The sequence below is a fragment of the Apaloderma vittatum genome, unplaced genomic scaffold, assembly GCF_000703405.1.
Source record: "Apaloderma vittatum isolate BGI_N311 unplaced genomic scaffold, ASM70340v1 scaffold4177, whole genome shotgun sequence".
NCBI classification, from domain to species: Eukaryota; Metazoa; Chordata; class Aves; order Trogoniformes; family Trogonidae; genus Apaloderma; species Apaloderma vittatum.
The window spans coordinates 1-12,736 of NW_009725588.1; the positions used below are offsets into that span (position 1 = coordinate 1).

At 39.9% G+C, this 12,736-nt stretch overlaps 1 protein-coding gene across 1 annotated transcript in view; it reads left to right on the top strand.

Moving 5' to 3' along the window:
• Window positions 1–10,036: 10,036 nt before the first annotated feature.
• The window catches only part of NELL2 (NEL-like 2 (chicken)), a gene marked incomplete at its 5' end in the record, with an annotated part of 119,525 nt that continues 116,825 nt past the window's right edge, over window positions 10,037–12,736 (top strand). Inside the window, 2 exons of the mRNA XM_009872951.1 lie at window positions 10,037–10,210; window positions 10,315–10,411. Of these exons, the coding sequence (XP_009871253.1) occupies window positions 10,037–10,210; window positions 10,315–10,411 (271 nt within the window). The remainder of the gene's footprint in view (window positions 10,211–10,314; window positions 10,412–12,736) is intronic.

Genomic DNA, 12,736 nt, shown 5'->3' on the forward strand with positions numbered 1-12,736 from the left:
AGATTTCTCCCCGCCCAGCCCTCTAGCCCTCAGTCATCACAGCTGGTAGGAGAAGTAGCATCATCAGACCCGACTCCACTCCTTTGCACCAGCTTTAGCCTCGTATAGTTCCTCTGGTGTCAAAAAAATTGCACTAGTATTGAACTGCTGCCTTGCGGGACAGAATCAGGCTTGTTCGTATTCTTAATTTACAAAGATCAGTGAGGAGTGGACTGGTGGTGAGGAACAGTGGAGATGGCAGTAACTGAAGGATATACTCAGTTGTCACACAAGTAACTTTCGTGTGTTTTATTTTACAGAGATTTCATAACAGCCAGTGGTTCTAGGGTAAAAGAATTTCTAGGGTACAAGAAATCCAAAATGTTTCTTTAAAAAGTGGAAAAAAATACGTTCACTTAATAAGTGGCTTGGGAAATATTTAATGCATTTTGGAAAATAAATCAGAGAAAAACTCACCCTCTCTTTGAATGAGTCTGGGGACTTTGGTATGCTTGTTTACTAGAGTTGAAGACGTTTCCTAAATTTGAGTTAGTTTTTAAATTTTGTAATTTTCTTTAACACTATATACTAAAAATAGTTTAAGTGGTTCAGAGTTTACTGACTCAGTCTGTGTTGTCGAGCTTTGTAGTTTTGGTGCATTTTTTTGTTTGTTTGTTCATTTCTGTTGGTTCCCTTTTGAGGACGATCAAAAATGAGTACTTCCACTGAGATACAGTCATGCAACTACTTAAGACTTTGAGTCTTAGGAAGTTTACAGAGTAGCTCTCCCAAAGTTTCCCCTCTAATGTCATGTGGTGAATGCTGTCCCTGGACTATCACATAGATGCAGAAGTTCTCTGTGTAAATCGAAGGCACTTGCTGAGGCTGAGCTGTTGCTGTCACCACAAAAAGTAGCTCTTGGAACCATTTTCTACAGATATAGTTATCTCTTTGGACTTTATTAAATGCTTTTGTTTTTCTTTTCCTAGTTGAGTGTGAAAGCTGTCTTCCCCTTTTATAATGATTATGCTTTTCTCTAGCATTTAATATGTTCAAATCTTTTAAAGCTGAAGCGAATGAATCTGAAATGATACCTGTAACTTGCCCTTTCTAATTTGCTCATATTCTTCCACAGAGATTGCTTTTTTCACCACTGACTAGAGCAGCCCAGGAGTTCTAGGTACAGCTTGGAGGGGATGCTTTCAGGAAAACTCTTCTGGTGTCAGGGAATCCAAACTGTGCATGTGTAATCGTTGAGTTTCAGGCAGCTGAAGGCATCTCTCCAAGCAGATTTATGTATGCCATATATCTGAAAGATAAAAGTTACCAGTGTTTTCTTAGCTTGAAAGCATCACCTTGACCATGTAGCGCCCTGCCTAATATGCATTGTACTTTACAGTAGCAAGGTAAATATTTTTAATGATATGATGCCTTAAGTTTGAGTGGAAGCACTGTTAAACAGTGCTTGCAGTGTGCTTGCTCTCAGCCTTTGATTTAAGCTGTATTATCCTCCTGATTTCACTTCTGAATTTGTCTCACCTTCTTCTTGGTGCAAGATTCAGCAGAGAGATTATTTTAATCTGTGACAGGGTTGTAGTATATGTTAGGTCTCACTATTTCATCATATATTCTCATTTAATTGGCAACAGTGGAGAGATGTAATAAAGAATTTTCCTCCCTTCATGGTTAGATGGCTTTATGCAACTAATGTTATATTCCTATCTCTTGAGATACTGCATATTAGGGCTCTTAAAGGATGAAATCACTGGATTGTAGTTTAACCATTCTTTCCCTCACCTAATGCTTTTCATATTCTGAAACAGAGCACTGAAATTAACAGAATATTATGGACAGGTATTCCCTACGCTTAATTATGTATCTCTACGAGTTTATTTAATTTCTGCCTTACTTAGCATTTGTTTTCACAGCAGTTGCTGTCTTGTGATTTCCTGATGTCAAATGGGCTGTATGGTACAGCAGTTTTCAGGCCTCCTTCAGTGTCCAGGAAGAAATTATCTGTGACAATTTCTTTTTTACCGGTTTAGATGCACAAGGTGACAAGTCACCAGAGGTGAACTGATGCAGGAGTTTTGTTCTGTTGTTTGACTGTTGCATTAAAATAGATGTGGAACTGCATGTTCCCTGCTTTTGATATGCGAGTGTCTGTATTTCTGGACTGTAGTAGGAAGTCTCCTCTCCAATACCACAACACCTGCTGTGAAAACACTACACTGAGAAAACCTTCCAATATTTGCCACTTAAGCCAGTACTGTAAAGTTACATTAGTTTTGTTTGAGGGGTGCTCTCCTCCTCCCCATCAATAACTTGCAGAGCAGACAGTAGATAAGAATAACATGGATTTAATTTTCAAATGTGACTATTCCCTGTGCTAAAACAAGTAGTAGCTTATTTCTGTTTTTCAGACCACTCCATGCTGTTCTTTGCTGGAGGAGCGGAGGACTGTAATGTTTTGTATTGGGCTTTTCTTGGTAGTAAATCGTAGTTGCTGTTTCTTACTGGTCTAACAATTATTATGAACCCTCTTAAATTTGTTCATAACAATCAGTTGCTTTTGAATTGATTTCCTCTAGCAATTTAAAACTCCTCTGATGTCAGCCTTCTTTTCTTTTGATGCAATTTGCATGTTTCATCAAAGGTGTCAAAAAAAAAATAGGTATTTTCTTCCATTCATTTTCTAGCAAGTGAGAAGATTCTGTGAGACAAAGGATTCTCTATGTAGACACTGACAGCTTGGCTGAGCAACTTTCTTCTGTCCTAAAAGAAGAAAGTTTCTTGTTTCTGTTGGTTTGGGAGATTAACTTCTATCCCCAAGTGTGTGTTTGGATGGAAATATTCATGAGGTGTCAGTTTTGTTGTTATGTTCAGTTAAATATTTTCGTTGTGTTGGGAATGACCTGTTTCTTTAAGTGTTGGTTATAAGGGGTGTTATTACATTGATTGATGCCTTGTCAGTGTTGCCCATGGGTCTGGGTTTTTTTTTTGCTTTAGTTTACTCTGTGCTTTGTGATGAAAAAAAACAAGAAAGAAAAAATTGCCAGTAGAGTGTAACTTCTTGTAGTGCACTCACCTTAAAAAAATCTTCTGTAACTTTTGTTAAGTCGGATCTGATGATGTAAATCATTGCAGTGCCAACTAATCCAGCATGTTTTGATAGAGAACTTGTTACCAAATGCTCATATGAGCCCAGATCCTGTAGTCTGAATTGAGCCTAGTGACAAACCTTCTTGAATAAGAGAAAAAAGATTTGTCCCTGGCTATGACAATGAAAACCACACTGAAATAGTTGAAACATGGGTTTTGACAGATACCGTTATTCTTCTTGCTGTTGTTAAGAAATAAATAACAAAGAAATCTATATTCTGTCAGGACAGGAAATGGGAGGAGTTTGGGTGAAACTGACTTTTGCTTTTAGTAATCTAGATACTGGGAAGTTGTTTATTGTATTTGCAGTCCTCTTACTCTCCGTGGAGAAACTTTGTCAAAAAAGGGAGTGATACCAATGGTTTGTACCATTTAAGTTTACAGTGTTTAACCTAAGCAAGTTCTTCCCGCCTTGATTTTTAGTAGAAGAAGAAGCTTCTGACAGGCAAGATTGATATTAGTGGGACTGTGTGATAGTGAGAACAAAATGTAAAGAAATACATTGATAAGTGGAATTTGTGAGAGAGATGGGAGCAATGAGAGGAGTTGCAAGAATGGTTTTTCAAAATGTATTTCTTGGCTCATTTCCATATTTACAGCTATCCTGAGTTTAGCTCAAACAGGGACAGCGTGGACAATGTGCCATAATTCCAGGTTTGGATTTTTCCAAGACCAAGCCAGCACGTTTTGGGAGAATAGCTAGTCTGGAGTGCTTTGAGGAGCTCTGTGGAACCTCAGCAACTGCTTCAAGCTCCTGCTGAGCTCCCACAAGCACTGCAGGAAGGCTGGCTGGGAGCCTTGCCTTGTCATCAACTGTAACACTAGAGGGTCAGGCATATCTTGCTCCTGTGATGACCAGGGGCTCTTGAATCATAGCACTAAACTCAGCAGAAGCTGTGCAGACACTGCAGGTTGTGAAGGCTCCTCATCTAAATGAGGGCATAGCTGAGCTCAAAGTCTGGAAGGCGAGCAGAGAGATCTGTCAGCTGAGAGGCAATTCTTGCCTTCAGAGCTAGCAAAGTCTTCCAGTTCACAGCAGCCCCAAGGAGGTCAAGTGAAGGTCTGCTAGGTGTGGATAGAAACAACATCTTAATGACAGATATATTTTTCCTCCACATACTTAATTTGAATTGAGTGTCTCTCTGCCTTTCCAGTCATCTGTCACCTGGCTGTTCTTTTCTGTGAACATCCCAACGTAGAAGGTTTTTCTTGCTGCATGTTCCAGCATGGGGCTTCATCTCCTGTGCACATCAGGAATGCACCTGCCTCCTCTCCAGCTGTCCTCCATAGCTATCCAGCGCAATGAGCAATTGTTGTGCTGGAGCAAAGCTGAAATGGTTGACCTTTATTTGTGGTAGAAGAAAATAAACAGCAGAGGAGATGTAAATGCCAGAATGATCAGTAGCTCACTGGCTGGGGTACTTCAGAGGCATTTTCCTTGCATCATTAATCTCTGCTCTGGCTGATTTGAAGCAGGGATTTGAACTTGGTTCTTTTCCATATGACACAAGTGTCCTGGGCAGTGTCATTCTCTGTTTTTTCCCCTACTTGTAGTAAAAAGCTTCGTTGGCAGTGCCTGGCCAAGGCTGTGCTAGTAAACCAAACGGCGCCCACGTTGGAGCACTGCCCTGCTGTTATCCGTTCTGTATAATTGTTAGCATCTTCCTTGGCATGCTCTTTTCTCCTGCAATTAGCACCCTTGCAGATGAAGTCAGGACACGGTTTGTGGGGCAGCATTGGCAGAGACTGTTCCCAGCATGCCGTGTGGGAAAAACCACCCATTTCAGGGGAAAAGTGGGAGAGGGCACCTATATGGGTGTGAGTTGTGATAGACCACCACTGTTAATATTTGTTTTCAGGGCTAGAGAATGGGCCTTACTGGGTTTATATATTACTGTAGGCGTATGACTTGATCTCGACTTAGTGAGTTTAGGTTGCTCTTGTAATTGACTTGATGTATTCATGAATTCTGCGTAGTGGGAGAGGGTTGTCAGGTCAACCTGAGAGACTGGTTTTACTGTCCCACTGCTTGTGCACTCTGTTTCAATAGGGGAAATACCCTCTTCTGATTTCAGCCTCGCTTCACTTGAGATCTCTGCTTTCAAATAGGTAGTAACTGTCGCATTAGAAAGTATTTGAGAAGGTCTTTCAGAGAGTCTTGCTCTCTGTCCCTCATCTTAACAGGCATTTCATCCTGGACCACATAAACCTTGCTGCGAGAATGTTTGTTTCTGTCAGAAGATTTGGTTTTAATGAATGGATCCGCATTTCCTATGTCAGAAAATAATTGTCTGTCTCTAAAACTATATTCAGTGAAAGAAAGGGACAGAGACTGAACTGGTGGGTTTCCTTCACACTGTGCACTTGCTCTAGGTGCTACCAATTTATCCAGAGGAGCGAAAACCATTTTTAAATTTATCACTCCCTGGCTAAAGCACCAGTCATCTCTTGTAGAGCTCTAGATAGTCAGGGAAAGGGGTAAAGCCAGTAAGACCAAGCAGTAGTGCGTGAGTGAGTGATGGGGAGTAGATTTTTACATCTGTAGTGCAGGTGGCACTTGGCATTTAAAATTCATCTGGGGATATTTTGATGCCGTATCGTTCCAAGGGATACACCAGGTGGTAAAAACTCACAGTTAATGTTTCAGAACACTTTAAGTGTTACTTCCAAGTAGAAAAATAAGGCGCACACTCCTGACTGCCCAGTCATCATACTGTGGAAAATAGCAAATAACGCACTGCTGAATGTGCTGGCTATGCAGCGTGAATTGCTTTTACATCTTCATAATCTACACCCAGAAGAATTACTTGCTGTGATTGTAGCCATAGTTAGCAATGAATAGAGTCTACTAATTTTTTTTTTTTATGTTTTGTGTAATTATACCTAAGAAAAAGACAGAGCTTTTGTATCAAAACTCTTCAGGTAAAGATTTTTTTATAAGCAATGGAGATAAGAATTTTAATTTTCTAAGTACATACTCCTTTTTAATTTTATGAGTTTTCCTTTTCAGTGTAGATTAAAAGGCTGTGAACTCTTTTAACACTATACCTGTAAATGTGAGTAGTAAAAGTTTAAAAATGAAACACTCCACCTGTAATAAATACATAAGCAGCAGACATGGCTTCTGAAATGCTTGTCTACATGCTGTAAATTGGAGTTGAAATTATTAGTTGCCTGGAGTAAGAGTGGGCAGCTACAGTGTGCATTTCCTGTGTGAGGGGATGCCAGCTGAACGAGTGAGCCGTCAAAAACCTGGCATTGCCAGCCACCACTGGCTGCTAGCTGGAGGGGCCATACCGCCCTCTTCTCAAAGACTGCTACAACATAACACCAGGGCCACCTATATCTCCAGCTATTTGCTGTACATCCTGACTTTTATTTCCACTTTAGTCTCCCCCTTGCTGGTCTGTCGCGGGCTGAGGAGCAGGTCCTGCACAGGCTCGTGCAGACCACATGCCCATCACTGGGACGGTCAGCAGCAACTCTGCCGCTGAGCAGATCTGCTTACTCTCAACTATTTCCCAGCAGCAACAGTAGAGCAGCAGAGAAAACATCGCTGTTTTCTGTCTCAAATTCCTCTGGGCCATTTGAGACAAATTTCTTTCTCTTATGAAGAGAGGCTCAGCCTTAGTCACTACATAAGGGATTGCTGTCTGGCTGGTTTCCAAGCAGAGCAGCTGATCTTACGGTGGCCTTAGCTGTTACCTTTGCAATGATTGTGCATGCACAGAGTGATCTACAGAGATGTAACAGCCTTATTTTTTCAGGTTGGCATTTTCTTCTCTGTATGTCAAACTTAGTAAACCTAAGCACGTATCATCTCCTTGCAAAGTTAAATCTATTTGACCCAAAAGCGCATGTGTTTTTTGGGGGGTTAAAATCAAGTAGGCTGGTATTGATTAAACAACCACAGAGTTCATGGATGTTAGTAAAGGGAGAAGCACGTTCTGCTGTTGTACTGTGCTTCTCATTATGGTATGTTTTTCACTCCAAGAGCCATTTGCCTTTTGCAGCATAGAAGAGTGCCTTAGAGCTGCTGGGAGAAGCAGCAGTGATGTTAGTAATGGGACTTCTTTGGCTGCTGCTCTCACTGCGAGGGCTGGGCTGGGCTGAAGTGGACAAGAAACCAGTGATTCAACTTATGGGGCTCCTCTGAAACTTTTCAGTAATGAGACTCTTGGTTAGGAGAAGACTGCAGTACGATATGGTTATTGTTTCCTTTTGGAGAAGGTCCTTTAGGAACTGAGATCACCCGCCTTTTGTTCTCAAAAGATTAATAATCCTTAGTGTACAGAGAATTATAGAGTATTTTTGTCACTATAAATGAATTTTTAAAATCCGGTTATATTTGTTGATGCTTAGCTCACTTTTTCAAAGACTCTTCCAGACCCTTGGAAAGCTGTGGGTAGACCTTGCATTTCCACCCGTGTCTGGTTGTTAGTGCTGAGGCTTGTCCCATCTTCTGAAACTCATGAGCCTGAGCCAGAGCCATTTAAATTCTGGCAGCTAAACAAATGCAGAAAAGTGGAATAGCACGCATGATATTTTGGCAAAAATGAAGTGAAAATGATTCACTTTCACTTCCCTGTGTTTCAGCGTCATGGCATTGGTTCAAGCTGAAGGCAGTATTGTTCCGACTGTCATTGCAGTTGCTTTTCTAATTGCATTTTGCTGCTGCCTCTACAGATTATTAGGAAACCATAAATTAATCTCCTAAAGGCTATAATTTTCTTTTTAATTTTGATGCACGTTTTCACTAATGATCATCAAGCCTTTAGAAGGTAGATATATTTGTTAGTTTACCAAATGGAAGAATAAAAGAGATTGTCCATGAATCTCAAAACAGTGCATTAATCACAGTTAAAACAAAACTCCAAGTGTCCACAATTTTTGCACAGCTTTGTGTAGGAAGATTTCCTTACTTATTATAGTGTCATTGAATGTCAGCATCTTCTCTTAGCAGTTCTTAATTCCTGAAATTTTTACAGCGATGTCTTCTTTTTACTGGGAAATCTGTATTTCATTCTCAGAGTTTTCATTATCTCACCTGCATAAGGGGCAACATAAGCATTCATTGTATACCTTCTCTACTGACCGTACGGCTGCTGCTATGGTTTGTTCTCTGCCTGCCTCTATCTCTGTGTGCTGGCATCAGTTCTGCCATTGACTTTGAAGAGGGTGGAGCTAGCCATTGGTTCTACCAGGAGATAATGTTTTCAATGAACCCATGCCTTTCTTTTCCCAGATTGTACCCGTAGCTGGGTGGAGACACTTAAAAGTTGCTGGAGGACTCCAGTTCCATAATATTCCCCTTCTTCATTGCGAGTGATCTTATTTTTATCCTTGAGGCTTGAGTTATGAAGGAGGTTATTAGGTTGACTGATGTCCTGTCACTGTTGCCCATTTTTTTTTTCCAGCCAGGCCTTCAATTAGTTTGCACTTCTTGCCAATGCAGAAATTATTTTTGGGCCATTAGAAGGTAAATTATCTCAGATTATAAAATTTATTGCTGACTGTAGTGCTTTGTTAATACTGGGGACAAAGAAGAAATTGCCCTTTGCTAGTTTTCCAAAAGGATGTTTGTTTTTGCACTGTTGCCAGGCCTGTTCCACTGTGGAACACCTTGAAGATGTTTCTTTTCTTGAAGGAAAGAGACATGTACAGTGAGCCCAACCTCCTTCAATAGATGGTGATTGTTTCAGATAGTTTTGATTTGGTCTTACCTTCAGTCTGGAAAACTGCAATCATTGTCTTGTCTGTTCTTTAATATAGAAAGCCCTGTTAAAGTAAGTGATATCACCCTGAAACACATGTGCACTCAGACTCCAAGCCATGATCATGCTTGATTGGAAGTGTAGCAGCAGAAATAGACAAAAATAATTTTCCATTCTCCCAGTTGTTGTGCATCTCACCACATACTACGTTATTTTCCATGTTCTTTAGCTGTGGGTTGTGTATGATCATTAGGGAAACCATTTCTGCTTTTTTCCCCCCCTTTTCTTAAAGGGACTTTAAAGTGAGGAACTTAATATTTAGAAGACAAATCATTTGTCAAGCTTGTCAAGAAGAGGTCTGATATGCAAGAAATAGGCCTGTCTGATTAAGTACCAGGTTTGGTTACAAAGTGCTTTTAAAACCGATCTGCTGACCTTGCACCAGCAAAGCTTGTGTTTGCAATCTGTAAATCTGGTGTATGGTGCACTTATTTTAGGACAGCTGCAATGCTGTTTTCTTAACATGTATATACATGTGTACACCTAGATATATGTACATACACACATATATATATACTTGCACCCCACAAATACACATACTTATTTAACACAGCAAATATGTACACACCTGTAAATTGTTCTGAAGAGTTAACACTTGTTGGATTTGTATTTCTTTGGAGAAATTTCCTTAAGAAAATTGAAAGGAGATGTTAGAAGTACGTCCAAAAGCAAACAAAGCAATGTTGAGACTCAGTTCTTGTTTACTTCCCTGGTTGGTAACGTCTAATGATGCCCCTACCACAAAACTCAGTGTTGTATTTTGTACATTCATGCCTTCAGAGTATCCTTACTGTGCTTTCAGGATATGAGGCAATTAGTCATAATAGGGTAATTATATTTCCAATCAGACCATGTTATGGAAAGTAGTGTTGCTAGAGGAAGCAAATATTTGACCTGGGATCTTTTGTACTTACACGAAACCTGGAACCTGCTATCATGTGTTATTGAGAAGAAGGATGCAGTGCAAATCTGAAAAATGTCTATTTTCATCTTTGTATCTTCTTCCTTGTCTTTCTCTCTCTTTTAAATAGTTGCTGCATGATAATGAGAAGTTCTGTTATGTAAAATGTTGCTGTGCTGATAAGAATGGTTCATGACATGATGATGCATTTATGGTGCAGGTACCTGGAGCTGGAAAGCAGCGGTCATCGAAATGAAATCAGGTTGCATTATCGTTCAGGCAGTCATCGCTCCCACACAGAAGTATTCCCATACATTTTGGCAGATGATAAATGGCACAGGCTTTCCTTAGCAATCAGTGCCTCTCACTTGATTTTACATGTGGACTGCAATAAGTAAGTAAAGAGCGTGGCTTAGTAAGAAGTTGTCACATTTGGAACATTGCAGCTCTAAGTAAATGAAGCGCTAACAACTTGGGACTATATTTTTCCCTTTTCAGAATTTATGAAAGAGTTGTGGAGAAGCCCTTCATGGAGTTGCCCTTGGGTACAACCTTTTGGCTGGGACAGAGGAATAATGCACATGGTTATTTTAAGGTATGCATTACCTGAAAGGAAAAGAGTGAACTTAAATAAAAATGATTAAGGTATTGGAGCATCTTTCATACAGAGAGGCTGGGATTGTTCAGCCTAGAGAAGAGAAGGCTTGGGGGGGAACTTGTTAATGTGTGTACATACCCGAATGTGTGAGGGGAATGATGATGACTCTTGTCAGTAGTGCACACTGACAGGCTGTAAAGCAGTGGGCAAAACCTGAAACATCTGAAATTCCATCTGAACATAAGAAAACAGTTCTACTAGGAGCTTGGTCAGAATAAGACTCAAAAGCCATTTGGACACAGTCTTGGACAACCTTCTGTGACTGATCCTGCTTGACAAGGGAGTTGGGAGTAAATGATCTCAGGAGGTGCCACCCAACCTCAATCAGTCTGTGCTTCTGTAACTCATAACGCAGTTCTTCGCGTTGTGGTGTGTTGTGTATCAGCACATGTGATGCAGTGAGCTGTGTTTCCATCAAACTGGACTTCACTAAATGAAGTTGCAGAGCCAATGCATAGTGCTCTGTCACCAGATAACAGAGTCAACAGAAGCCTAAGACTGGGAAAAGTAAATGTGCATCAGAATTCCAAGAAATAAACAGTTGGATTATTGTCTAGATCATAGCTAGATGCATTTTTTTTGTGTCACAGAACCCTACAGTCTAGGGAAGTCCAATTTCATTGCCTCTGTGGGATTTAGATTTCATCACAATATTTTTTTGGCTCAGAATTGAATGAGATGACTAAAGTCAATGAAGAGAATGCTTTTTCCCCAGAGGAGGAATATTGGTACATGCTTTTTGCTTACTGCCTCTATTTCAACGTGTATATATAGGAAGCACCTGGTGTATAGCAGGACTGAAGAACAGGTGTAAACTTTGATTCCTCTTGAGTCCATTAGGTAGCACTCACTGATCACAGCTGCTGTCCGTGGTTTGGCCTCAGTCTTCTCTGGAGCTGTTTTAATAAACAATGGCATCCCTGTGGATGCCTTCTGCACAGCAGTACCATTTTCTTCCCAGTAGGCACATTCTTTCTTGAGCTGCAAAACAGAATTGATGATCTCGATCACAGACCCAATCATTTCTCTGAAATATGGCCTGCTAAATGCTTTTTTTTTTCAGTGTAAACCAGTTTGACTGTGGTTTTCATGGCAAATTCTATTCTTTTTTACGAAAATCAGTTTTTGTGTGTTGAAATACTGTTTGCTGTACTTAAATGCTAATTTATATCCTTATTGTGTATGAAATACAGAAGTCCAGTGGGGCAGTCAGATTTGAAAACTGAAGCATTGTTTTTATTTTTCAATTCAGTATGTATTTCCTTTTCCACCAAAAGACTTAAGAGGATGCCTGCTAAACAAGCTATGAAATTATATTTTGGCTGAAAGACACAGTTGACTGCAGGAATAAGATCAGAAAATATTAATGCATTGCTTAAACTGATCTCAGATACCCTTTATTTAGGTTACATGCTTATAATGATTACTCTTTTAATATTCCTTTCATTTTTTGGTGCCTTCTCATTTTTTGACTTGATTGTGTTATTTTTGCCAAATCATCATCACTGCAAAGAAGCTCATTAGGTATAGAAAAAGAAATATTCTGGTTGTGGACTGTATTTTTTTTCTTTCTTTTCAAGAAAGATAAAATTAAATAAAATACATGGAGAGTTTTTCCTGAGAAATATAAAGCAGTTTAACGAAAATACAGAAACAAATAGCTGTTAAAGGCACACCTGTATAGCCAAATATACTGCGCTGAGTGATTTCTCCAGTATAATATAGTTCCAGTGGTCAAACTCCATCTGAAAATTTGACTCTATCATGCAGAGATATCAGTTTTGAAGATGAGGATTTCCAATGCTTGTTTGTGTATTTGAGAACCTATATTTTTAGACACTCGACTGTGGGACAACTACTGATCTGATCCGAAGAGGTCGACGTGCTATGTCAAAAAATCAGACTGCTTTGAGTAGATTAAATGGATTGTCTGGAGGCATCAAAGTGCTTAAAGTAATTAGTCACTCTGAAAAAGATTTTGTTTGGCTGTATTTGATTTTGAACCTAATATTGCTGCACTAAACCAAGATATTGGTAGGCTTGTTCACACTGCGATATAATGGACCTGTTTCAGTTTAAGGTCTGAGAGAGGACTTCTGGCTATCTGATTTCTGGTGCCATGTAACTTTGATGCTTAGCATCCAGTTGTGTGTCAGTTCAAATACTAGGTTCTTTGGGACTCTGTGCAAAGTCTCTCATGTACTGTCAGGACGTGCTGATTTGGGAGCCCTGGTGGGCTGGGTGTCACAGCTGCCTGTTGTT